This window comes from Hyposmocoma kahamanoa, unplaced genomic scaffold, assembly GCF_003589595.1.
Source record: "Hyposmocoma kahamanoa isolate Upper Pololo Valley unplaced genomic scaffold, ASM358959v1 78, whole genome shotgun sequence".
In the NCBI taxonomy this organism is placed as follows: Eukaryota; Metazoa; Arthropoda; class Insecta; order Lepidoptera; family Cosmopterigidae; genus Hyposmocoma; species Hyposmocoma kahamanoa.
This window is the reverse complement of record NW_020653945.1, coordinates 1116935-1143903: the sequence shown is the minus strand read 5'-3', so window position 1 is coordinate 1143903 and position 26969 is coordinate 1116935. Positions and strand designations below refer to the sequence as shown.

The window sequence follows — 26969 nt, the reverse complement described above, 5'->3', positions numbered from 1 at the left end:
AATGTGAAATGAAATTAAATGTGAAGTTAAATGCAATGTGAAATGAAATTAAATACTTCGTACAAAAGAATTGAAAATATGTAGCACTGCACTAAACGGTATCTTGTCGATGCTTACATCTATTTCATCGACTATGTGAAACATGACAAGTTGATATAGTTCTTGACAAAGATAGGCCTAGATTCTAAAGACATCTTAGTGATTAAAAATCTTTACACTGCATAAGATAGCAAATGTAAGCGTAAAGCAAGAACTCACAGACGATGTGGAGATACTACGAGGAGTGAGGCAAGGATGTATATTATCACCGTTCAACGTTTACTCAGAGGAGATTTTTTCAGAAGTCCTTGAAGACGCAACCGAAGGGATTGTTGTAACGGGCGACGCCTCGATAACATACGATATAACATACGATATAATTCACCATGCCAGCTGGATGGAAAATCTATAGCAACTGCTCAATCGTGTAGAGTCGATCAGCGCACAGAACAGTCTGAATATTAACGTCACAAAGACTAAGTATATGCTTGTCGGCCGTGCTCTGCAGATGTTTGCTGTTCTCAACGCTGGGAACCAACCGCTTGACAGTATCCGTTCTTTTATATACCTTGGCTGTATGGTAAACGACCAGGGAGACCACAGCGTAGAAGTTAGATGTCGCATAGCGCAAGCCAGGAGTGCTTTTATTAAAAGGAGCCACCTCCTTTGCAATTATAGTCTCAATATCCCTGATACTATTTCCAATTCTGTTCAGGGGAGGTTATCGACATCTGAAGTCTCGTGTGCTCCTGTAGCTAATGAAATTTACTACTGTGCCCACAGTAGAGTTTTCTTCTAATGTCTTGGTCCCTGAGTCTCGAAACTCCAATTCTTGAGTTGATATTGGGTGGTTATGATTTCTTCACCTTAGTAGCAAAAACCCCTACAAGTGGATTATGACCGTAACCTATATCAGCTCCCGTGTAAGTTTTAACTGATTTGAAACTATTTCTGTATCTCTTATTGATAAGTATGAAGTCTATTTGATTTCTAATAATATTTGCTGGTGAGTCGGCAGGGAATTTCCATGTATATAGCCGTCGTGCTTGTAAGGAACACCTTTTTCAAGTTACCTCAACTTGAAAAAGGTGTGACTCTTCTTGGCAGAACTGAACTAAGCGGTCACCTCGTTCATTACGCACTCCTAAACCTAACCGCCCGACTAGATCTTCAACATCACCTTCACCAATTTTGTTGTTGAAATCAAACATGATTACTGTACATTTCTGCTTTTTCAAATCAGGGAGGACGGTTTTCAGGTCTTTATAAAATTGTTCAAGAATTTTGTCACTTTTATCGGCGGTGGGCGCGTATACTTATACAATGTTGATGTCGATAGGCTTGGTTCTAAGTTGTAACACCATACGGTCCGATATAGGGAGGAAAATGGTAACTGCAGCTCCAAGGTATTTCTTAATCATGATCGCAACTCCATTTGCCATGATGCCTGTCACCGTTCTCACACACTCACTCAACATAGCCCCGCACTAGGGAAACCCTGTGTTGCGGGAGCCAATTTCACCCAAACTCACGAGAGAAATAAATGTAAGCCATACAAATATTTCTCCTAGACCGGAAATCGAACCTGAGACCTCTGCGTGGCAGTGCGGCCACGAAGGCAGTTAACGGTCTCATATGTTGCTTCTATACTAGTTCCTTTCTAACGGGTCTGACTTCTGTAGCTCTAGTGAAAAAGGGTGTGACAGTGTGACCTCCTTTCACCGTCATCTCACCTTTTTGTATCGTATCATTTTTTATTTTACTTGTATTTAAATTTTAAATTTGAATTGTTCCATCTTCCTTCACTTTCTCTCCTGCTCCCAACTCTTAAGCAGCTCCCAAGTCTTATCACCTAAACGCGCTAGAATACATGACGATTCCAGGTTTACGTATATTACTTTACAGAAAGTCAAGTATTTTCTGCCTACCACCTGCCTGCAACCTAAATGGCGGCGTTCGACATGGAAATATTAAAGAAAAGCTATAATTTACATGAAGCTCGACTACAGAAGTAAAATCGAGTTTATTGGTACGCAGCAATAGTCTTCTGCGTTACCATACAAGAAAAATTAGCCAGGGTTGGTGTTTTCAAAAATATGTCAAACTAAAGGGTACCCATTCACGATATTGATTTTATAGAAAAATCGTTCACCAACAGGTATTATTATATATGTGAATGGTTTAAATAATAGATAACCACAACATAAAGAATAGACACCAACACTTAAGAGTTTCAATTAATTTACTAAATATTTTTAAACTATAATGGCAAAGTGACATTTTGTACAAGAATAGTGAATAATAGCAAGGAGAAAAAATAAATTTTGTTTTTGTTTTGGTATTCAGGAGATCTACCAAAAAAATGTGTTACACTGGCTATTTATACGAATATAAAGACTTGTACAGACGCTTTCTGGCGCTTTTCACTGGCGCCCGAACAGGGACGGAAGAACCCTTTCATTGGCCGAACTTTAAGAAGAAAACCCCAAGTTAAAATAAAAAAAAACGCAGTGAAACATTTTATTCATGAAAACTGTCAAAGTGCAAAAAGTGTCATCGCATAATTCATTTACACTGCAAATCACCCACACACCTCATATTACGACTGTTGTTACATTCAGCTGGTTACAAATGTACCTAAACCCATAGTTGGTGTACCGGTAGCACTACAAACACAGTCCTATCAAACATAAAACTATCCAGGAACTCCTACAGTACACTTTCTTCACATCTCGATATCTACCCATGTGTAGATTCACAAGTCGTTGAAACTTGGAGTTTAAACCATCGGCTATTCTAAGCGTAGACGATACTGACTTACAGCTTGTTTGGGAGAGTATCCCTGCAAGTCACTGTTACTCCTCGACATTACAAACCACATAATTACATAAAAAAATCTCATTGTAGTATTTATAGTATTTCGTAAAATATTTTCTATTATCTTGTAATTTTATATTTGACATAACTCTTTTCAAATTGTATTCTTATTCTTAAAAACTTATACGACAAAAGATAGTTATTTTTACCTGACATTGGCAAAATCATTGATTATTTCGATGGGGCCATAACATTTAAAAGAAGAAGAAGAATTTTTGACATACTGTCAAATTTATTTTCTTCATTTATTACTGCCAAAATTGGATTCGCTCTGGATCTTTTGGAGGGAAAAGTGTCGTTTTTATTTTGACTTTCAATTATTTTGTGAAATCTAGTATAAAGTGGAATAGGATAGTGCTATTGTGCCTTAATCGAAGATTAAAACGCTAAATTATACGAATCTCGAAATAAAATACCCGTATCGGCCCGTTCTAAGGAATCCCGAGTCAATCCAAGCACGCCGCCTCAAATTGCCTATCCTCTTTGTGGTGGCCATATTTACAGAAATATAATTAAACGTTTATGTTTTCGGCCGAAGGTCTTTGTTTCCATGGCCAGCAATAATTTTAAAAAAAATTACTACCAAAATTTAATTTTCAAATATTTATTCCTAAATAATAATACGAAAAAGATTTTCATCCTAACATAAATACTCCTTTCTAAATTTCTTCACAATATGGAACAATTAAAATTCCTAAAATTAAAATTCCGGATGTAATGGTGCCGCCATTGAAACCCTGGCTATTACACGAATATAAAGATTTGTACACACGCTTTCTGGCACTTTTCAAGGGTACATGTCAAGCGTGCTAAGGTCTTTTCGTCATTTTTTTATTATGGGCATAGTCCAGAAATGGAATCCTCTGTCTGCGACTGTTGCCAAATACATATAACCCGAGTCTTCGATCTTTAAAGTGCGACTGCGTAGGCATCTCCTGAGCGAACTTGTTAAATCATATATGTTTGCTCCAGAGCCAGGTTAAGCAAATCCATTTACTTAAAAAAAAAGCAAAAACATCGTTAAGTATTATTTCGATAGGATCATGGCACATCGCAGTATTCTAAAGACATCTTCTAGTGCGTTAGGGAATGGCTTCCGAGACATAATATCACCTTGGCATATTATGCCTATTAGTATTGGAATAGTCGTTGAAATATGCTGATTGTATAGGTACTGTGTTATCGCGGCTGTTTTAAAGTTTTTAGGAGCGTAATGTACCTAGAGTCTATTTTGCATTGCTGAAGTATAATTTAAAACATGACAATTCAGCTGTATCAACAAAAGTCCATTAAACTCTAAACAGACGTGGGCCGTGGTGTCAACAAAATCAGGCAAGTACAGGATTTCGAATGTTCGTCCAAAATATTCGTATTTGTGGAGTTCCTGGAAGAAGTAGATGGCTGACAAAGTTCATATTGGCGATGGAGATTTCAGGGGATCTCTTAGATAGTGCCATCAATTATTTTTCTTATAGTTTTTATACCATGCTTTGAAATTGATTCTGTTTCGCATTCGTAACTGGTAACTCACAGTGGTAACTGCTACTTTTTTTACCCATATCTCTCTTGTTCCTTCTCCTTCGATCGCTGATATAAAATAGGATTATTTTTTAAGCGTTATCATCGTTGATGTGTCCCAAGTGCATTTTTTTCCAAAATTACCCCCAATTTTTTTTTGTTTTCCTTTTGTGTCGAAAAAATATTGTTAATTGGTATGATTATAAGGTCTAATATGATTCAGAAATCTGATTTGTATCATTCTATTATGTTTGAATATACTCTATGCTATACTTTACTATATAGTATGTAATATTTAAAACTCTCCAATATTTTCATACTACGTTAATTAGAAAACCTAGGGTAATTTATACTACAGTATGTAGTACAGGCAGCTTAGGTTTGTATTTAGAATTGTGAAAATAGTAGAGGGTTGATGTCAAACAGACATCTTGGTAGTTCTGGACAAAGCGTCGAAATTAAATACACGTATAAAGTTATAATTAAGATATAATCGTCGTTTCTCATTGAAAAGTACCTCTACGCAAGCCCAAGAGCTAGGTACCCTGGTATAAATAGTGGAGGCCTTACGTAAAAATTCCGATGGGGAAATTTTTTATGATTTTTCTTGTTGAAAAATCACCAAAGGAGGAAGAAATCTCCTAAGAAGAAACGTATAAGGTCGTAATTTTTATTTTTATTTTTTGTAATTTTGTGCTCTTCGTAGTGAAAAGGGGCAAGAAGGAAAACTGCAAGAATGCCTGCGCACAAGTTTACTGGGTTAAATGATGTAGATGAATTTCTAAACCAATTTGAGGTCATTAGTGTGATAAATAACTGGTCAGATGGGCAAAAGAGATATGTGATTGCGACGTATCTGGAAGGGCCAGCTCTTCAGCGGTACAAAACGCATTTTTCCTCATACGCAACGTATGATATCGTTCCACAGAAGTTAAAAGAGCAGTTCCCCTTGCAAGTAGATTATGCCCAAGACTTCTACTACAGGCGACAGATGCCCAATGACCCGCTTTTGAGCTATTTTTATAATCTGGATAACTTGGCGACAAAAGCAAAGATGCAGGACGATGTGAAGTTTATAAAACGTTACCTAAAGTCTTTAGCTCCCAGGTATCAATGGGTGCTTGCTAGCAAGTTGTTCGCGTCAAAAAACGAATTAAGAAAAACGAGATTATACAGATGGAAGATGTGTTTAATCGAAAATCAAACTTAGAACAGCAGAGTATCGAGTTACCAGTATGTATTTCGAAAGAAGAGTCTCAGTATTGGCAAGCACAAGGAAATCCGCCACCGGTTGGTGGTTATACTTGCAGTTTGAAAAAACGCTGAATTTTCCATTGCGTACAATCGGTGGAACGCAAGTAATAGTGCAGGCATCCACCAAAGTTTCGCTGACGATTCAGCAAAGCAAATATCTTTCAAGGTTGCTTGTTATAGATGACGTTGTTGAGCTCCTTATCTTATGACAGGACTTCCTAACGGTAAACAGTACGGTAATTGATTTTGCAGCGTCGAGAATAACTTTAAAGAATAATAATTAAATTTTTATTGATATTCAATTATTTTTTGTGAAATTATTCCACTAGTTTGTTATAATTATTAATACAAAGATCGAACACTCAGAAAAAATTCCTTCTTCTTCTTCTTCTTCAAAATCAAATACAAAGACACGACGCAAGCACATAGAAAAATTCGTGAGGTCCGTTGGTTCGTTCCGTGGCTTAGTTGGTATAGCGTCTGGCACGGTATGCAAGAAGACGTTTGTTCGAATCCGACCGGATCGAAGGACTTTTTTCTGAGTGTTCGATCTTTGTATTAATAATTTAAAGAATAATGTTGAAGTACCTTTCAATTCTGTCTCTGATGTCATGTCAAGGAAAAAGAACTGTTGTTCTATTGAGCCAATTTCAAAAAGTTATAAAAAGTGTTCATTAAACAAGCCCAAATATTTAATTTTGTTAATCTCTTCGAAGTGAACAAAGATCATATGTTTAAAGTATCGAATACAAAAAAAATAGAATTTAATATTCATAATTCTTTACAGGAGAAAAGGCGAGATGAATTCAATCGGTTATTACTACAATTCTGTGATACGTTTTCTTTTGCGCCAGATGAACTAGGGTGTTATAAGCAGTCATTGGTTGAAACCAAAACTACTGATGAGGAACCGGTGCACAAAATGCCATATTGTGTCTCCCCTAAACAGAGACAAATTATTGAGGAACAAGTGGAAGAAATGTTAAAGTATGGGATAATTCAGGAATCGAATAGTCCATATGCTTCGCCGGTAGTTTTTGTGGATAAACCAGAAGGGCCGCCGAGATTTTGCATTGATATAGGGCCTTAAGTAAAAAAATTAAGATCGATTCATACCCTATTTCGAGAGTGGATGATTTGTTAAGTTGTTTTCAGGGTGCAAAGTATTTTGCGGATTTAGATATGAACTCTGGGTATTGGCAATTAGATTTAGGAGAACGGAAGGAAAAACTGCCTTTGTTACACATACGGGGCTATATGAGTTCAATGTGTTACCTTTCGGCTTGAAAACAAGTCAAGCGGTGTTTCAAAGGGCGATGGATAAGGTATTGGCAGGCATGAAATATCGTAATGTGATAGTTTATGTGGATAACATATTGGTGTATGCAAATACGTTTGAAGAATTTAAAATTGCATTAAGAGATGTGTTGAGTCGGTTGCGAAATGCGCATTTGACTTTAAAACTATCTAAATGTCGTTTCGGTTATCAGAAGGTGACTGTTCTAGGTCATGAAGTGTCGGCCGAGGGAATTGGACCGGATAGTAAGAAAGTTGTGGCGATGTAAGAGATGCATCCCCCACGTAGTCTGAAGGAAGTAAGAGCGGTTTTAGGATTGTTCTCTTATTATCGAAAATTTATTGATAATTTTGCTCGGTTGGCACTTCCCGTTACGAGTTTGACGAAAAATGACAAGGTGTTTGTTTGGACGAATGAAGCGCAGGAGGCATTTGAGGTGTTAAAAGATCGGATTTGCAAAGCTCCTGTTTTGGGGCATTGTTCATCTGAAGGTAAGCAGGTGACGCGGTTGTATGTGGATAGCAGTGGATATGTAATTGGATGTTGTTTATTGCAGGTAATGGAAGAGATGAAGCCTATAGCTTATCCGCTCACGCGATACATGCAGCCGTAGACGCATACCATACCTAGAGGTGCCGGTGATGATTTTATACCGATTTCTCGGATATCGAAGTTATAACAGGTAAAAGAACTGATACTAATTGCTATTTCGGTAACTACTCTAGCAAAGCATAAAGTTTTTAATGCCTGGGTCTGTCATTCTGTCATTTAAAAAAAATAAACAACTTGAAAAATACGTCACGACAATCGTGTGTGTTATTGTTTGGGCTGGTGATTTCGGTGTTTATTTATTGAAAACATACCGTAAGTAGCGTTTTTTAAGTTTACCCTGAATATAAATGTTTATAAAGTATACTTTAAGGAGTAATTTCGTGGTAAACGTTAGAACCACTCGAACGGAATATTATCATATTTATCCAAGCACACCAAAAATTTCGTTAGTGCTTTTTAAGTCCAGGATTTGCGGTGTATTACTGCATTTTATTTGAGATGTTTTTGTTGGTAGGGCGGAGGGTATTTATTTAGCAATGCAGAATAATAATTTTTATTTATACATATACTTGTATTTAAACTGAATCCTTTTCTATTTTGCGAAACCGCCATTTTGCGGTAGGAGGAGCGCATCGTGGGAGCGGTTAAGCCTCTATGAAACTTAAGTGAAGAAGAAAAGAAATATTCTGTTACGGAAAAGGAATGGTTAGCACTTATTTGAGTGTTAAATTATTTTAAGAGTTGTTTATGGGTACTTCGTTTTCAGGTTGTTACAGATCACCGGGCGCTTGTGTGGTTAAAAAGTAAGAGATATATTAGTATATAAGGCAGCTGGGAGATCAATATTGATTTTGCTTTTGATTGTGCTCGAGCCTGTGTCGACGTCTTAACAGCGTGCACGATGAAGATTGTTCAGTGATGTGTTTGAAAAGTTTTAGAAGCATTCAGCCTAGTGACGATTTTAGCTGAAATAAAGAGTTAGGGTTTAAATAGGTTACCTGAATAGCTAGGATAGCTGACGAGTAATTATATTTTGAATTGTTTGATTAAGATGTGTTCATAGTCTGTCCTTTTAGATAGGTTTATGGCAGATTAAAGCCATAGCCTCCTCTGTGATTTGCTTGTTGGTAAGGTAGTAGCTTCCGAGCAGAGTCTGGCTAGCCTGTAGTAAAGGCTGGTCACAGATGTATGTTGCCTATCATAGGTAGGGCACTACTTAGGGATGTTCACCCCTTCAGTTGTGAGGAAGAGGGATGTAGTACAGGTAGCTCAGGTTTGTATTTAGAATTGTAAAAATAGTGGGTTGATGTCAAACAGACTTCTTGGTAGTTCTGGACAAAGCTTTGAAAATGATTATGATATAATCGTCGTTTCTCACTGGAAAGTACCTCTACGCAAGCCCAACAGCTACGTACTGTGCTATAGTACTTAGAACAAAACACACAAACAAAATTTCAAAAACTGGAAGTGATGGAAAATACTCGAATATAGTAATACATAAAGGCCTCTTAGCTCTTTTATTTCAATAAGCGACGACACATTTCCTTGTAAAATGTAATTTACAAATAGGGAAACGGGAATTCGATAATTTTGAAACCAAAGTTACGGTAATTAGATACTTATGTAAATTGGCTGCGAATGTGTCCACGGCTGAAAGCTCGCGATTCGGCAATAGCGACTTCCAAATTTTGTGGTTTAGAGATGCGCACCTAAGAAAGGAATGGCGATGGTAATTATGCCTTCGGGCCGGACACTCGGATATTTGATGATAGATTTTAAAAGATTAGTCGTTGTGGATTATATTTTTATATGATTACACATGCAGTATCTCGCCACCCTGAATCTTAAATGGCACTGGTGTATTCCATTCCGGGCTAAAATGCGAAGTATGTTTGCAGACAAAGGTTGCGTCTGGACAGGCTACGGTAATTCAAGAGCAAGGGTTTGAAAAATAAAATAAGTAAGATAATTGAGTATCACAGCTAAAATCTTAAAAATACCTTTAGATAAAAGTGTAAATCACAAAAAAATATTTATATATTTAAACTTAATTGCACACAAAACAAGTACAAATGGTGAACTTAACTGGAGTCAACTGGAGAGCTGGGTTCAAAATAATTACTAGCGGTGCATAACATGATAATTAAAACAGATATGAAGAAGTTTATAAATAATTATGACATATAGTTTAAACACAATATAAATATAGCACATAATATTATATGACTAACTATATAATTATATAAGCAACCTATATACATATGAATACATAATATATAATACATACACATATATATTTAATATACATATTTATATATAACAATGTCAGGCTAATGGCATGTAGATTGAGACTCTGTCCTAGCCTTATATAAGTGCTTTCAGAAAATATTAAACATAACCGCTCACGCGACGCAAATTAGAAAAGGATTCAGTTTAAATACAAGTTTTTATAAATAAAAATTATTATTCTGCATTGCTAAATAAATACCCTCCGTACTACAACAAAAACATCTCAAATAAAATGCAATAATACACCGTAAATCCTGCACATAAAAAGCACTAATGAAATTTTTGGTGTACCCAAGTAAATATGATAATATTCCGTTTGAGTGGTTCTCACGTTTACCATAGAAATTACTCCTTAAAGTATAGTTTATAAACATTTATATTCAGGGTAAACTTAAAAAACGCTACTTACGGTGTGTTTTCAATAAATAAACACCTAAATCACGAGCCCAAACAATAACACACACGATTGTCGTGACGTATTTTTGAAGTTGTTTATTTTTTTTAAATGACAGACCCAGGCATTAAAAACTTTATGGTTTGCTAGAGTAGTTACCGAAATAGCAATTAGTATTAGTTCTTTTACCTGTTATAACTTCGACATAAAATCATCACCGGCACCACTAGGTGTGGTATACTACGGCTGCATGTATCGCGTGAGCGACTCAACAACAATAATAGGCGGTAGGTTTGCTACTCGATATGAGTAAGGCATACGATAGGGTAAATTATAAAATATTACTCGACAAGCTCTATTATCTTGGTGTAAGAGGCCTAGCTTTTAAATGGTTTCAATCATACCTTCAAACCGACCGATCCCAATGCGTTGAATTTGAAAACACTAACTTTCATACAAGCGAAATTGAGCGTGTCAGATCAAATGTCATCTCTATCACTGGTTCTATTCCTCAGGGAAGCATGCTGGGCTGCATTCTGTTTCTTGTGTACGTAAATGACCATCCTCACTCAATTCCTTTCGATAGTATACTGTTTGCGGATGATGTCTCTGTTGTTTTGCCTTGCACAACTTCAAACCGACCGATCCCAATGCGTTGAATTTGAAAACACTAACTTTCATACGGGCGAAATTGAGCATTTCAGATCAAATGTTGTTTTGCCTTGCACATGTACTAATTCACTACAGAAGGACTTAGATGCGATATTGAATTCACTCACAGAATGGCTCGATCAAAATAACCTACAACTAAATTTAGAAAAAACAAAAATAATTCAATTTAAACCCCGCCAAAAAATTGCTTTGGATATTAACTATATACCATATAAATCAAACAAATTAGAAATGGTAAATTCGGCAACTATGTTGGGTATTGAAATAGATACACACATAAATTGGAAACCCTATTCAAAAATTATGTAGCCGTTTATCTTCACTTATATATGCTCTTAGACAACTGAAGCGTGTTACTGGCCTAAAAACGGCCCTCTCAGCTTATTATGCGTTTGCCACTCGCGACTAGCCTTTGGGATTATACTGTGAGGAAACAGCTCGTGTTGTCAAGAAATTTTTGTAGTACAAAAAAAAATCAGAATATTAACCAACATTAAATCAAAGTGAAAGATTATTTATTCCATAAGTAAAATAAATTTACACTTGAAAAGCCCTGGCGAATCGTAAGCCACTTCAGCTCATTGCAACATGCGGACACGTGATCAAATTTTCAAAGTCCATGAATAAAGTGAAATCGTTGACCGCGTAACTGGTTCTTAATTTTTGGAAATAAATAAAAGCACAAGGTACCAGATCGGGAAGGTCAACGTTGTTCACCTTCGAAAATTCATTTGTCTGTCTGGCCGTGTGAGAACTGGCATTATCGTAGTGCAAGATGATACCGCGTTTACGGTTTTTATTGCGTTTGAATTCTGAAAACCAACTATAAATAGTCGTCTTGTATGGTGCTTCTTCGCCAAAAGCAGTTTGAAGCCGAGCGAAGCTCCGCTGAGCTGTTAAATTACACTTAGGGTCGTATTCTAGAACTCTACTCAATGCTCAAGTCAGGATTGCACTGAAAACACAAGCACTGGAAATACGACCCTAATTGCAGGGACTTGAGTATGATTTCGAGTGCTTTAAACCATACTCAAATCCTGACTTGAGCATTGAGTAGAGTTCTAGAATACGACCCTTAGAGTCGAAGAAAACATACAACGAAAATTTTCACGAGTTAAATCCATGGTAATGTAGACAAACAATTTCTAAATGACGCCACAATGTAAAAACGAGTGACAGTCAGATGAAACAAACTGTATTCTACAGCCAAAGAGATCCATTTTCAAATGTTGTAATTACTTTTTAAATATTGTTTATGTAAGTGGCCAGTTCCGGAAACTTATAGTGCGCCCTATGTATTTGCCTGTTTGTACATATTTGAAAAAAAATTATTTGCTGTTAGTATAAAACTTAAGATTTATTTAAATACTACAGAGCGTATACGCTAATAAGTTTTGCCCTGTTTCAGATATGTGGGCTACATCGAGGCAACCTTGCCGGTAATCATGGTGCGTGACCCTGAGCTGATTAAGAAGCTCACAGTGGAGGATTTCGATCACTTCATGGACCACAGGCAGTTCTTTCCCGAGGATGTTGAGCCTTTGTTCGGGGGCAGTGTGCTTATGTTGCAAGGTACAAGTATACAAGATGACACGAGCGGTGACGATTGCCAAAAGTCAGTACAAAGATATATAACAAAAAGCACATAGGAGAATTTTGACAACCCGGTAACTTGAGCAATGGCTCAGTTGGTAAGAAGCATTACTCTTGTATGTGCCGCATGGTCGTGGTTATCATCGGGTCGAAGAAATTTTTCTATGTGTTCGAGCTTTGTATTAACAATCACGTAAATGTATTGTTATACGTGAAAAAAATTGTTGTCGTGTATACGAGTTCTGCTGCCACATTTGGGATGGCCCGATACTAGTTAGCAATCATGGACTCTTAGATGGCTTGCTCGTCAATTTTCAATACTAGAACGCGTTTAGGATGCTATTGCGGTTGCTTCACAGGCGCGGTAAAACCGCGCGCGCCGCACGGAGAACCGTTGTGAGTGTATTGGACGGCGCGTTTTCCATACAAACTGAAATACTTCCGTACAACGTTAAAAAACGCAGCTCCGTGCTCCAACGCGGGGCGCGGTGCAGTATGGTAATCGCCTAAGTTATACAATAAAAAAGTACACCTATAATAACAACTCAATTCCAAGCTCCTCAAGTCATCATCCACAAAAACCACTACGCTTAAATAAAAAAAAAACTTGACATGTTTTTTGATAACATAAAATCAGAAATAACTGATCGTTCCAGGTAAAAAATGGCGCAACATGCGAATGACCCTCAGCCACGCATTCACTAGCTCCAAGATGCGACACATGATGCCGTTTATGACCGAAATCAGCCAGAACATTATCACGTACTTGAAAGGTAAGACTTACGCTTCCATTCTAATTTGACACCACATAATTAGGTACGGTCTACTATTCCATCACTTTCCCGAAAAGTACTTTCCGTATTTCATCAATGGACCAATAACTGAAGATAACTGCTATACTGCTAATCTCCATAGCACAGATCGTAACTCTGACAAAGGTCAAAATTCCGTCTTAGATCTAGATGCCGCCGATCAATAGCCTGAAAGTAGCTTATATTAAATAAAAAAGTGCTGTGAATATCGTTCATTCCTCTTTAATCTGAAATATAAGTAGTCAGTTTTTTCCCCTTGTAATATTATTCAAATATTGACCATGAACTGAAATTAGTTTGGAACTTTGACAAATATGCGTGTCAATCATTGACTTACAATTATATAGACGTCGGGTCCGCGCTAAAAAGTGTCCGCACTTGCAAGGCGCTAAAATCGTATACAGAGCGCCAAACTCCGCTTTAGTCTTCATTTGTTCGACTGACAGCGCGATACTGCGATGACATTACAATTTAAATTTCGAATAGGTTGACTTGGGACATTTTTTTCGTGGTTTTTGTATTAGACCCGTCGTCCATTTATTTGTAAGTCAATGGTGTCAATAAACAAATTTATAAATTAACGCTTTCTAATTTGGGTAGATGGCGCTAATAAGAGTTCCATTTTCAAATGTTGTAATTACTTTTTAAATATTGTTTATGTAAGTGGCCTGTTCGGGAAACTTATAGTGCGCCCTATGTAGGGCGTTAGTGAATGTTTTTTTGTTACAAAATTGGAAAACGAAAAGGTCGGAATGTGCTGACAATCAGTATGGCTCTTTTGCTATTTCTAGACTTAGCAAGATGTTTTTATGGATGCCTTCCCAAAACTTTAAGCAGTACACAAACAACGACTGTCAAAGTGACAAATACACAGTTTTCAACAGCTTTCCACTGGCGATATGTTTTAAATTTTTGGAAATATAAGTTAATTTTCGTGTTCTAGCCGTAAGAGTTTCAATATGGGCCTTGTAGTTCAAATACCTATCTATTGTGATGCCCAAATATTTAAATGTGTTTGTGCTGCTTAGTTTAGGACATATACAGGTACTTTCTACTGAGCTAAAACAGTTGTGGACTAGTATTGAATGTGAGTTTAAAGTCGGTTGTGAGAGTGAGTTATAGGAAAACGTCATGTATTTTGTTTTATCAGTGTTCAGGGTCAGTAAGATTTTTCTAAGCCATTTATTGACAGTGTCAAAGCCCGCTTGGGCTAATGTGAATGTGTCAGTCCAATTTTCGGCACAAAATAACAAAGCAGTGTCGTCAGCGTAAGATATTATTTTACTATTGTTTGGTAGGGGGAGGAGGCAAAAGTCATTAATGAAAACGACAAAAAAATTAATGAAAGCAAAGGTTCTAGTATACTTCCTTGCGGGACACCATACAGTCAGTTCTTTACTTACTGTATCATGTATCGTAACGCTGAGTCCTGTCAGTTAAATAACTTTTCAGAAGATTATGTGCATGATCTCTTATTCCTAAGTAGTAGAATTTTTCGAGGAGGATTGGAATTGAGACTGTATCAAAAGCCTTTGCGAGGTCTAGGAATACAGTTAAGCACTTTTTTTTTAGTCTTTGTGTCTTACAATATAGTCAGTTAGTTCATACACTGCGTCGTCAGCCGATTTGTTAGTTCTGAAGCCGTATTGTGTAGTTGCCAGGAGTCTGTTCTTCTCTAAGTACTTTATTAGCCTGTTATAGATGAGTCTTTCTAGAATTTTAGAAATATACGGCATTATGGCTATGGGGCGATAGTTATCAAAACAACTCTTATCCCCATTTTTATGGACCGGAGTGACAAGGGTCTTTTTTTAAATAAAAAGTAAATGAATAGTCGGCACCACAGAATAATAAATACAGTAGAAGTAGTTACTTAGCATCCTACGCGTGCCAACTATAGATCTCGAAAGACCTATCTGAGCTCAGTCCGCCATTTTCGCGTGAGAGATTAAAAGTGCGTATGTACATGCGTTGGGAGTGTGTGTGTGTGTGTGTGTGTGCGTGTGTATGTGCAAGTGAGTGTGTGTGTGTGTGCATGCCTGTTTGTGTGAGCGTTTGTGCGTTTCTTCGTGAGTGATAATGATATTTGGAGCGGACAAGAGTGTTACCTATGTAGAGTTTTAATTGGATACGATTGACGTAAAACGAGCTATACCAATATTTGTTCTGTTTCATGATATTCAAGTGCTAATAGCCAAGTACTTATTTTATTTTTACACTCAAATTTATTGACTCTATGAATTTGTAGAGTATTATTTAGGTTGTTGTAAAGTCTAGCACTCAATGAAGGAAACTGTCTCTTGGCAAAGGTAGTACGGCAGTGTACTGTAGGACAAACTGGTCTAAGTCGTCTGGTAGGTGGCAAATCAGCTCTCAATGGGAGAGACGAATGTTGACGTAAACAGGATCGAAGGATAAATGTCTTTCTTACAGTGAGTACATTAGCGTCCACAAAAAGTTGTGAGGTGGGATATCTGTACGCATCACCGCGTCACACTGCTAATTTGACGTTTTTGCGGTTCAAAGTTTAAATTTAGAAGGACTGGGTAATGATCAGTTATAGATGACTCAATCAATAAGACAGTTATGAAGTTGCTGGTGAAATTACAGGCACATGGGACTTGCCAACTTACGTCTTAGAGTGACAGACGCAGTGGCAGTGTCCCTCAGATTTTTGCGATTTAAACCTCTGAGTGGCACTGCAACTGTTATGGACAGGCGTGTAGCTTACCATCAGGCGCACGACTTGTTGTCCCGTCACTTATATCAAGTGACGGGACAACGACTGAAAGAAAAAAATATAAAGAAAAAAAATGGTTTAAAATTTCACATATGCATAATTTGTTTCATGTAGTTTCTATCACTTTTAGGACTTCCATATAATAAAACCATTTTTGATGTACTACCAGTATGATCTGTAAAGTACAACAGTAATGCCAATACCGTATGTATTAATTACGCAAAAAATCTTTACATTTGGAGAAAACTTGTGTACGATCTGTCTGTACTAAAGTGTAAGTCCAAGAGAGCAGAATTCTCAGTTCAGAGATTTGTGACTAAACTGCCCTCATCGTCTTTGGTCCTAAAGACGGTCGGTCTAATTTTGAAATTCTACCTCTAGTCTGTCTGTTTTTGTAGCTAGTCAGTCTGCGGAGGCTGGACGCGACAATTTATATACATGTTTTAGAAGTGAAGAATTAGGGCTTTCACCGCGGTGCATTTCCACCCGAGAGAAAAAATCGAGACTCATTGCGATATCAAAATACACTGTCAATACTAGTCTAAGTCATTCTGACGAGCACGAGACTTTCGAGACTATTCCAAAAGTAGATTTCCATATCAAGTTCTTAGGTTTTCGTGATTGTTACACATAGCAAATGAAACAATTTTTTCGGACCTAGGTAAATCGCCTAAGACACGTCTTGACTGAGGCGGTAAAGCCATCAGCCATTTCACTATTTTGTAGTAATAGTGAAATACGGGCGCCAGGACGTCGAGTTGCGGATCACAGCCCATTACACCATACCACACATTAGTTCGAGACAGAATCTCATGTCCTATACATTCTCGTTAATAATGGTACGTTTTTTGTGAGGAATTCAAAGTAAAATCTGGAATTTGTTGATATTTGTAGAAGTTATTACGCACAATATGTTAGCCGTCTTACAAACAATTTATTGGACATTTTTTATTACAAATAAACGGGAACTGTGTACTGCTATCAAATACCTCAGCCTTACATGAAAGAAATAATTTAAATACCTTTCAAACGTCAAATTCTTAAGTATATACTACGTACAGTAAGTCGTGAGTGTCGATATTACATTATAAACGAAATTTCTGGGAATTTTACTTATCTCTTAAGTTCCAATGAAACCCGTCTCGGTGAATTAGTCTTAGGTTCGTATTCCAGAACTCTACTCAATACTCGAGTCAGGATTTGAGCAGACTTGAGTATGATTTCAAGCACTGGAAAACGACCCTAATGGCAAGGACTTGAGTATGATTTTCAGTGCTCACTGCAATACTCAAGTCCTGACTTGAGTATTGAGTAGAGTTCTGGAATACGACCCTTAGTGACACCAGCACCCTTGCTTTCAGGTGTACAATAATATAATCCGAGAAAATATAATAAACTAACAACTAATCCAATATTCATCTTTGCAGAAAATCTCAAAGAACACGAAGACGTAGATGTTGGCGACGTCATCCGTCGGTACACCAACGACGTTATCACGTCAACCGCGTTCGGCATCGGCGTCGACTCAATAAAGAACAAAGACAATGAGTTCTTCAAACTAGGCCAGGACATCTTCACATTTTCAATTTGGCAGAGGATCTTGTTCTTTGTTGCCTCCATGTGGCCAAATTTTAATAAGGTAATAATCAGAAAATGTGAAACCACGTTCATTCACACAAAAAATGCTCTAGCAATTGAAATTGACCGATAATATATATTTAATATCACGCAGTTAAAAATTGAAAATGATCATTATACTATTTTGTATATTCAAAGAGAGGAGAGCGTCTTTCCGTATTTACTTGATGGCAGAACTGTTACGATGCCAATGAACTAATCTAATCAATAATTCCGGTAAATTAATGGGGCGTTCGTTTTATTATTGGTTTTTAAGGAAATATTTTTTTTTACCTTAAAACGGTAGCTTCAGCCGACGCTAAGTCCGCCATTTTGTTTATCCGTTAACCGGCCTATCACAGTAAATTTGACTCATATCCATGAATCCTTTTTTTAAACACTCCACGATTTACCACTTCTTCATGACGGCCAATATGTAAAATAGATTACAACGTATGCAGATTATAATTTTTTTATTTTATGTATGAAATATAGTTACTCAGTATTTAATCACTATTTTGGAAATAATCATCACCGAAATAGCAAAATGAATATTTATTCATACTGATTCAATTAAACAAATCGATTTATTCAATTAATTAATCAATTCGTAATTGACAGTACAATGGACCATCACTAAAACAGTCAGTTATCTGTTTGTATACTTTTTGCGTAAATTGAATTGGAACAGACTTTATATAATAGATACTTATGTCAATCAGTCTTATTTAAAAGTTACCTCTGTAACTTCAAGGACAATAACAGAAACCTGTGCAAAAGAGCACTGAAACATTACCTTGCAGAGTAAAGGTAAGTGGTACACTGAAATACAGAAAGACATACCTGTCTTGGTACCATAAGTGCAGAGCATACGACAGTCGGGAGTTCATTACTATTATCACGCGTATGAGACTTGGCCATTGTTTGATTCCGACTCATCTGAATATAATAAAGGACCTAAATAACACACGATGTCCCCACTGCACTGAAGAAGGAGCAGATTTACAGCATTTTATTTTCAACTGGCCTAACTTCAACAACCAACGATCTCTTCTTTTGGAAGACATAAGTGACAGCGACAGTTGTGTGCGAAACCAAGTCAGTGTTCCCCGCTGCGTTCAGGACTATCACAGAGACTATCACAGACTATCCAATAATGAGGTTTTTATTCCACCCTTAAGTTTATTACAAGTACGTTAGAAAAAATTGTACGTTACGTGTACGTTAGAGCCCCACCTTCTAAATGAATGAAGCTTACGACATCCAGAAGGGATAGATCGAAAAGAGTTTTTGTCACAAGATACTAGACAGTGCTTTAATGTTTTAATGCAATAAACATCAAAACGGGCTTTAAGTCCCAAACGCCCTTGTTGTCCCCAATGCTTCAATTGATTTCAACAAACATATTTACGACTAAAGGTGACTGCAAACATTATAATGAAATGTGGAAATATTACTTAGAAGGACTGGTGCAAGCTTAGGTCTAAATTTTCTTGCACGAAGTAGAAACCTGAACCATTTGAAAGAAAAAAAGAAAGAAAACTGTTTATTACACAAGCACTGACACGCATATAAACAAAACAACAGAGAAACAATAATAATATTAAAAATTCGTAATATAATGTTTTAGGCTCGGAGGAGGGTCCAAAATAAATAATGATAATAGTAATAATTTTAATTTGCATAACACAGAAACAAATGTCCTTGAGGTATTGCGTTGAAGACGTCTCCACTTATCATGGATTGCTAAAGCAACTAATACTGCAATCCACGTTTAGCGAGATGAACCTAAAACCAGACTTTTACTTTTAACTTACCGGAAGTTACTAAAGAATATAAATTTTAAATGTTGTGTATTTGTACACTTTCACATACAGAACAATAAATACTGTAGAAGTGGTTAGTTAGCAACCGACGCGTGCCAACAGTAGGTCTCGTTAAACCTAGTTGAGCTTTGGCCGCCATTTTTGCTGTGTATGGTATGGTTGCGTAAATTCTCTAAAATCGAAGAAAAATGCCTCACTGTGCTGTTTTTTTTTTACAAAATTTGTTACATCTATTTAATCTTTAATATATATTTCGAAACTATGACCAACCATTATCAAGATTCTGTAGTGTTTATGATTTGTTGTGTGCGTTTTGGCGACAGTCACTTTCGTTGGTTTTTTTCTCCTTCCGTGCTTTCTTTCTTTTCTACAACTTGACAAGACTTACGTCGTTGAAAATGTGGAAGTGAATCGACCTCGTGGCTGATTTTGAACTGCTGTTAGACTTGTTAGACCGGTCAGACTCAGTTTAGAGCTAACAGGACTATCAGTGACTTCAAGAAAAACTGACGTCCAAATGGAGAAAGGTGTTGACCTACGTTTTCAAGGGCCTTTCAGTCTGCAGAACTCAACAGTATAACCAACCAATACCAATAATATCGGAGGCTAATTTGTAAAGTTATAGACCCAAGTGGCATCGTTCTAACTTACACCTTACTGTACTGTGAAAATTAATGATCGTGTTGATGTTACAGAAACTACGGTTACCGGTGTTCCCTCAGAAAACGACCGACTTCTTCAAGACAATATTGACATCCACAATCGACCACAGAAAGAAAAATAAAGTTGAACGTCCTGACATGATCCAGCTACTAATGGAAGCTTCAAAAGGTTTGTTTGGTCTTAATTCTGGGTACAATGGAAGTTAATAAATTTAATTTCCGAATATAGATAAATTTAGATATGTTTAGTTTAGAGTTTAGCAACACTTAATACAATCGAGTAAACGCAAATATAATTAATGTCGACAGGTTACTTTTATAGACATGTTCACCTTACAGGAACACTAAAGGACAACTCCAATGAAAACGAAAAAGATAGTGTTGGTTTCGCTACAGTAGATGAAGCTCTAAAACCACAAGGTATATCTAGAAGTTGGTAATATTTTCATTTAAAAAATTATGTATTTAATTCTTTTTTTAAATAAGGTTTCAAAAAAAAAAACTAAAATATATGACTACATAGGAAATGAAACTATTTTTCCGGATTTAAATCGCGTATATTTGTTTTTTCAAACAAACCGACATTTCGACCTATGTGTAACAATCACGAAAACCTAAGAACTCGATATATATGACTACATTTTTTAACAGAATGGACAGTGAATGAATTAACCGGTCAAGTTTTCATATTTTTCACGGCTGGCTTCGAAAGTTCTGGCAGTACCCTGGTCATGGCTATTCACGAATTAACAATAAACCCACATGTTCAGGACAAATTGTACCAGGAAATTAAAGAATTCAAAATTAAGAACAATGATTTGACGTACGATAACATCGGTGAATTGAAATATTTGGACTGCGTTCTAAATGGTAAGATGTGCTGCCTCCTGATTCGATCTTTATACATCCATGTATTTTTTATAAGGTTTTGTTTTTCTGAGTTTTGTAGTTTTTTCTGTTTACTGTCAATTACAGAAACATTGAGAAAATGGTCGGCTGCATTGATATTGGACAGATGTTGCACGAAAGCCTATGAACTGCCTCCACCTAGAGAAGGAGGCAGGCGGTTTAAAGTAAGTATTAATTATTTCTTAAAAAAGTTTCCATATTGTTTAAATGGTTTGAAATTATTCTTTATATGTCGACGTGAAATGGTTGACAATAAGAAACGTAAGACACTATGTCTGTGGAACTTGTAATGATGCTTTTTTATATATATTCTTTATTGCACCAAACAAATAAACAGAAACAAAAAAATAACATAAGGTGAGCAAAGGTGGACTTATCTCTAAAAGAGATCTCTTCCAGCCAACCCAAGGCAGTGAGAGCAAAGGTTTTAAGCGGGGAACGGCGTGCAAAAGAGATAACAAAAGATGATAAACTACATGTATAAAATATGCATATATAAAATTACCGTTAAATAATTAAAATAGTATATAAATAAATAGACTACATAACGTATAATACATTGTATCAATAAACTTACACATATACAAATATGATGATTATTAAGAGAGTTCAGCAAGAAAGTGCGCTGTCAACCTTTTCTTGAAGGAAGCAATTGACGGACTAGACTGAATATGGGAAGGGAGTCTGTTCCACAGCTGCGCTGCACGAGAGGAAAAGGAGTTGTAAAAGAAATTTGTTTTACAACTAGGACGAACGAGCATCTTAGTGATGCACGGACGCCTTGAGCGGCTAGGAGGGGGAAGCAGTTGGAACCGGGAACGTAGGTAGGAAGGGGAATTTGGGTCATGAAGTATATTAAAAAGGGTGGACAGGATATGTACATCACGGCGAAGGCGGATTGGGAGCCATTTTAACCGAGCACGAAATTCGGAAACGTGATCAAATTTTCGGTAATGAAAAAAAAAATTTTTGATAATGCCTAAATCTAAATAAGTTCATTTTAATAATGCAGCAAGTACTCAAATAATATTTTTAAGGCCTAATATAACGAAGTTCAGATATGTCAGGAAATTATCAAGACAAAGTCCCTTCAGTGAGAGTTGTACTTATTTTTACCACAGTTGAAACCAGGAGACATTGTCTACCACGCGGTGAACTCCATCCACCTGGACGAGAAGTACTGGCCTGAACCGGAAAAGTTCGACCCTGACAGATTCTCTGACGAGAACAAACATAAAATCAAGCCTTTTACCTATATGCCTTTTGGTGTGGGACCCAGGAACTGTCTTGGTGAGTTGCGTTTCGTTGTCAGACAAATAAGTAGTTATTTTAAAACAGAGCATTGTTTTGAAAGACTTACTTAGTCGACTGTTATGTTTGTGTTCAAGTTTGGTTCGGATCAAATAGATACTAGAGATAGATAAAAAAGCACAGAGTCACTCAGAGCGAGCCATGCTCGACATTTCTCCGCGTGATCGAATCAGAAATGAGGAGATCCGTGGAAGAACGAAAGTTACCGACATAGCTCAAAGGTTAGCAAGTTGAAGTGGCAGTGGGCAAGGCACATAGATCTCGTAGAACAGACGGCCGTTGGAGCAGAAAGGTTCTGGAATGGAGACCGCGAACCGAAAGGCCTTCAGTGGGCCACCCCCCTACTAGATGGACGGATGATCTGGTAAGGGCGGCGGGTAACCGATGGGTGCACGTCGCGTCCGACCGACTAGTCTGGCAATCTTTGGGGGAGGCCTATGTTCAGCAGTGGACGTCTTCCGGCTGATATGATGATTTTAAGACTTCCGTGGTTATTCACTAAATGATTATCACTAGTATCAGGTTTCTTACCACTCTCAGGCAACCCGTGACCATGGAGCGTGCAACCGTTCCGAAATATCGGGAAAATAAAAAGAAGTCATACCGTGGTAAGAAACCTGATACTAGTGATAATTATTTAATGATATGATGATGATGAAATAAATAATGTTTGTAACTATAGTATGTTCTCAAAAATGGTTTGCATCACGCTGATGTTCATACTGTGATGACCGTTTCTATTTTGAAAACAGGATCAAGATTCGCGATTTTGGAGCTGAAGGTTCTTCTCTTCGATCTAATCTCCAACTACAAGATTGTCAAGTCTAAGAAAACCCTTGATCCGATCGTCTTGGAACTAAGCCTAAGCCTAACTGTTAAGCCTAAGGGAGGCTCTTTTGTTCGATTGGAGAAGAGAGCTTAAGTTGGGGGATTCTACGGGTTAAGGGTAGTGAGTCTCACCAATAATAGGACAAAATTATGATACCATTTATTAAAAATCAAATTTGTCAAGTAAGACGCCCAGATGATGAAGTTTAATATAATTATTATCTATATATTTGTCTCTACTCCTGTACTTCTGGCAATTATAATTTTATAAACCATATCACAAAGGCGCTCTTTTTACTTCTGAACCAAAATTCTATTGTCTATGGTACTCGCTACCGAACTGAAAAATTCCAGTTCTGTACACAGACCTATAATGAGTTTCAAAAAAAGAACGTAATTTTGCTAGTTAAAATATGACGCTACATCTATGGACGCTATCAAACACTGTTTACTTTCTACATTCATCGATCGATATTAATTAATGACAATCATAAACAATGAAAACTAGTCTACATTACTGCGCCTCGGTTTGGAAAAGCAAAAGGTGCTAGTGAATTTACAGGCACATGGGACTTATCAACTTAAATCTCACAACTGCCTCTGTGGTCGAGTTACCATGCTGGACTGCCACGTAGAGGTCTCAAGTTCGATTCCCGGGCCGGGAAAGTATTTGTTTGACCTACATTTATTTATCTCGTGACTTTGAGTGTAATTTCTGGTAGTCTATGCGTGTGTCCATAGCACCCGCGATACAGGGTTTCCCTGGTGCGGGGCTATGAGTGTGTGCGTTATATATTATATAACTTATGTCTCAGGGTGACGAGCGCAGCAGCAGTGCCCCTCAGGTCTTTACGATTTGAAGCTCTGAGTGGCACGGCAACTGTTATGAATGTAGTGTCGCTTACCATCAGATGCACGACTTGTTCGTTCAGTCAGTTGGTATCGGAAAAAAATTAAAAATCCAAGAAGAAATAGTTCCGAAATAATCACAACGTTTTTAGAATCAGAATCGTTTATTGTTTGAACTGGTAAAGAAGATGTTACATGTAATTTGAGTACAACAGTTCATACCCCTGTCGGGTGTACAAAGTAATATTTATATATGATATGGTTACAATTAGTCAATAAAATAAGAATAAAATTAAAATTAAAGTACAATTATTCAAATGTCAACAACTTAAACACTATAGGGTAAAATAATTCTATATATTACATAATTATGTTAGTCATAACGTACAATGTTTATTATATTTTATTTAATTACAAATGTATTTAGTTATTCATAGACATGATAACAATAGCGACCGAGTATTTATGACGGTTTTGTGGAATTAAAAGTAATAATAGTCAATTTTAAAGTTTGTCGCTTAAATAGTCAGATATTGTGTAGTACGCTTTTGTAGTAAGTAATTCCTTAAGTTTAAGATTAAAATCTGCAGTTTCTACCGTATCTCTTAAATGTTCTGGTAATTTATTAAATATTTTCACTGCCATAACTTGTGGGCTTGATGAATGAAGTTTGAGAGTTTTATAAAAAAAACCGACCCCAAAAGTTCGTGGAATTAGAACCGATAAAACTTTTACAAGTTTTATTGAAACCGGTTACCGAAAAGTACGTGAAACCGGATCCATTCCCTAGTTTGCCACCCTTTGAGGTGGAGTATTTATTTCAAAGTTAAAGTCAAAGTCAAAACATTTACTGCATTCACGTTGTTACGTTTATAGGTGTTAAATTATTGGTATAGATCAACATGAACCCTGTAAGGGCGCAGCAATGTCAAATCTAAAATCAGAATATAATTTGTGTTACCATTTACGTACAATTTATGAGAATTTAAATTAATTAAAAATATACATTTTTGCAATCGTCAAAAGGTCATATTAAATATGTATTAAGTATGTCATATAATAATAAATTACAACCTAAAAACTAGTTCAGGTCAAAACATTCTAGAATTATATTTAACATTAGTCAACTTAAATTTTTTTTTTCTATTATTTTAATTTATTTATTTTTAATTTATTATTTAAATGGGACCAATACTGAATTTCCTAATAAAAAAGAATCATCAAAATCGGTTAACAAATGCCGGAGATATCGCGTAACATACATACAAAACAAAATACAGTCGAACTCAGAACCTCCTCCTTTCTGAAGTCGGTTAAAAATAAAGTTTTAATTCCAGAAATATAATTTCAGGTATTATTATATAATATTCTCAATCCTACTTTTGCAAGGTCTCTGAATCGTATGTTTAATGCAAATAAAGCCTAAAATGAAAACAAACTACTGGTAGGCGACATATAGACAAATGCAATCTTATAGAATGTTCATTACTGGAGGCGTCAAAAAGATAAGCCGTCTGTCTTCGGCCATAAAAATATTACGCGCAGTTATAGCCCGATAAGCCTCTTCGTCCAGCCCCGGGAGAAAGTACCAACATATTTGTTTTTCTTCAACATCCAACAGAATATGAACTTATAATATAGGGTACTAACTAAAAATCCGTGATGGAAATATTACGTTTTCCAGCAAATATTGAGTTTGTTCACCGCGGCTGACACTGCGCAAAATATCTCTATATCTTGTGTCTTTGTTTATGTGAATAGTTTTCATTTATTTTTATTTTTTGTTTTGTTTGTGTTTTTGTTTCGAAATTGTTTATTTATGTTTTACTAATGTTTAAACATGATCGATTTGTTTTTCTTCTGTTCTGTTTCGTTTTTTTTTTTCTTTTGTGGCGTCAAGTAGTGGTATACAAATAAATGTATTTTCTTTTTTAAAACGTCCACTGTTCTAAAATTTATCTTAAATGAAAATTATAATATGTATTTACTTTTCACATATTTAGTTATAGTCTTATTTTATACATTCATATTATGCAGTTTGTATGTATTCGTGTGTATATTTAATATAACAAATGTATTCTTTAATTATTGAGTGTGTAAAATTAAATTTCACGATTTATTAAATTTTATTGCTGACGCAGGAGCCAATTCACTGGAAGAAATCCCTTTATGGGATAAACTCGCCTTTGTACAATAACGTTCTATTGCTTTGCTAAAAAAATTGTGACTTGTTTTTGTTTTACAATAAAGTGTTTACATACATACCGTTAGTGTTGTCACCTCAGGAATGATGAATTGTTGTGGTTTATTACTATAATTCCCCCACAACAACAAGCACAACAGCAAAAGCTTTCATTCAAACTATCAAAAACAACGAAAAATCTTTGTCCCATTTTCGCAAAACTATGATCATGTTGGTTGACAATTTTATGTACTCGAATTTTTTAATTTATCATAATGCTGTTGTGTATCTTGACCGATATTACATAAAAGCTCTAGTGGCAAAATGTTGAAGTGTACTTGCCCGAGTGGACTATTCTATGCCCATGCCTTAATTTTCTATGGTTCCTTTTGTTTGCGAATGCAACATGCGAGGGATGATTTTTAACAAATGCAGCAGCCCACAGACAAGATAAAGATAGGATTTTGCACTTACCGAAAAATGGCTTCAACAAATCTTAAATACCTGCATAAAGTTAACTGAGTTTGATAATAAACATATAACAATGTCAGACAGAGAATCCCACATGAGACTGCAGCCTAATTGCTTGTAGGCTTGCTTATTCGGTAATTACAAAACTTATTACACGAGATGCGGTAGTGTGGTGGGAAAAAGGTTGCTTCAGACTTTAGAGGTCTACATCTATATCTATGGGTCTACAGCATTGACTTACAAATAAATGGACGACGGGTCTAATACAAAAACCACG

The 26969-nt window shown here is 36.4% G+C and overlaps 1 protein-coding gene across 1 annotated transcript in view; it reads left to right on the top strand.

The window, feature by feature from the left end:
* LOC113233123 (cytochrome P450 9e2-like) overlaps positions 1-23345 on the top strand; it is a 26108-nt gene extending 2763 nt beyond the window's left edge. The window contains exons 2-10 of the mRNA XM_026468119.1: positions 12301-12464; positions 13142-13258; positions 17465-17676; positions 20176-20311; positions 20482-20574; positions 20794-21012; positions 21118-21215; positions 22173-22341; positions 23115-23345. Of these exons, the coding sequence (XP_026323904.1) occupies positions 12301-12464; positions 13142-13258; positions 17465-17676; positions 20176-20311; positions 20482-20574; positions 20794-21012; positions 21118-21215; positions 22173-22341; positions 23115-23284 (1378 nt within the window). The 3' untranslated portion in view covers positions 23285-23345. The remainder of the gene's footprint in view (positions 1-12300; positions 12465-13141; positions 13259-17464; positions 17677-20175; positions 20312-20481; positions 20575-20793; positions 21013-21117; positions 21216-22172; positions 22342-23114) is intronic.
* Positions 23346-26969: the final 3624 nt, after the last annotated feature.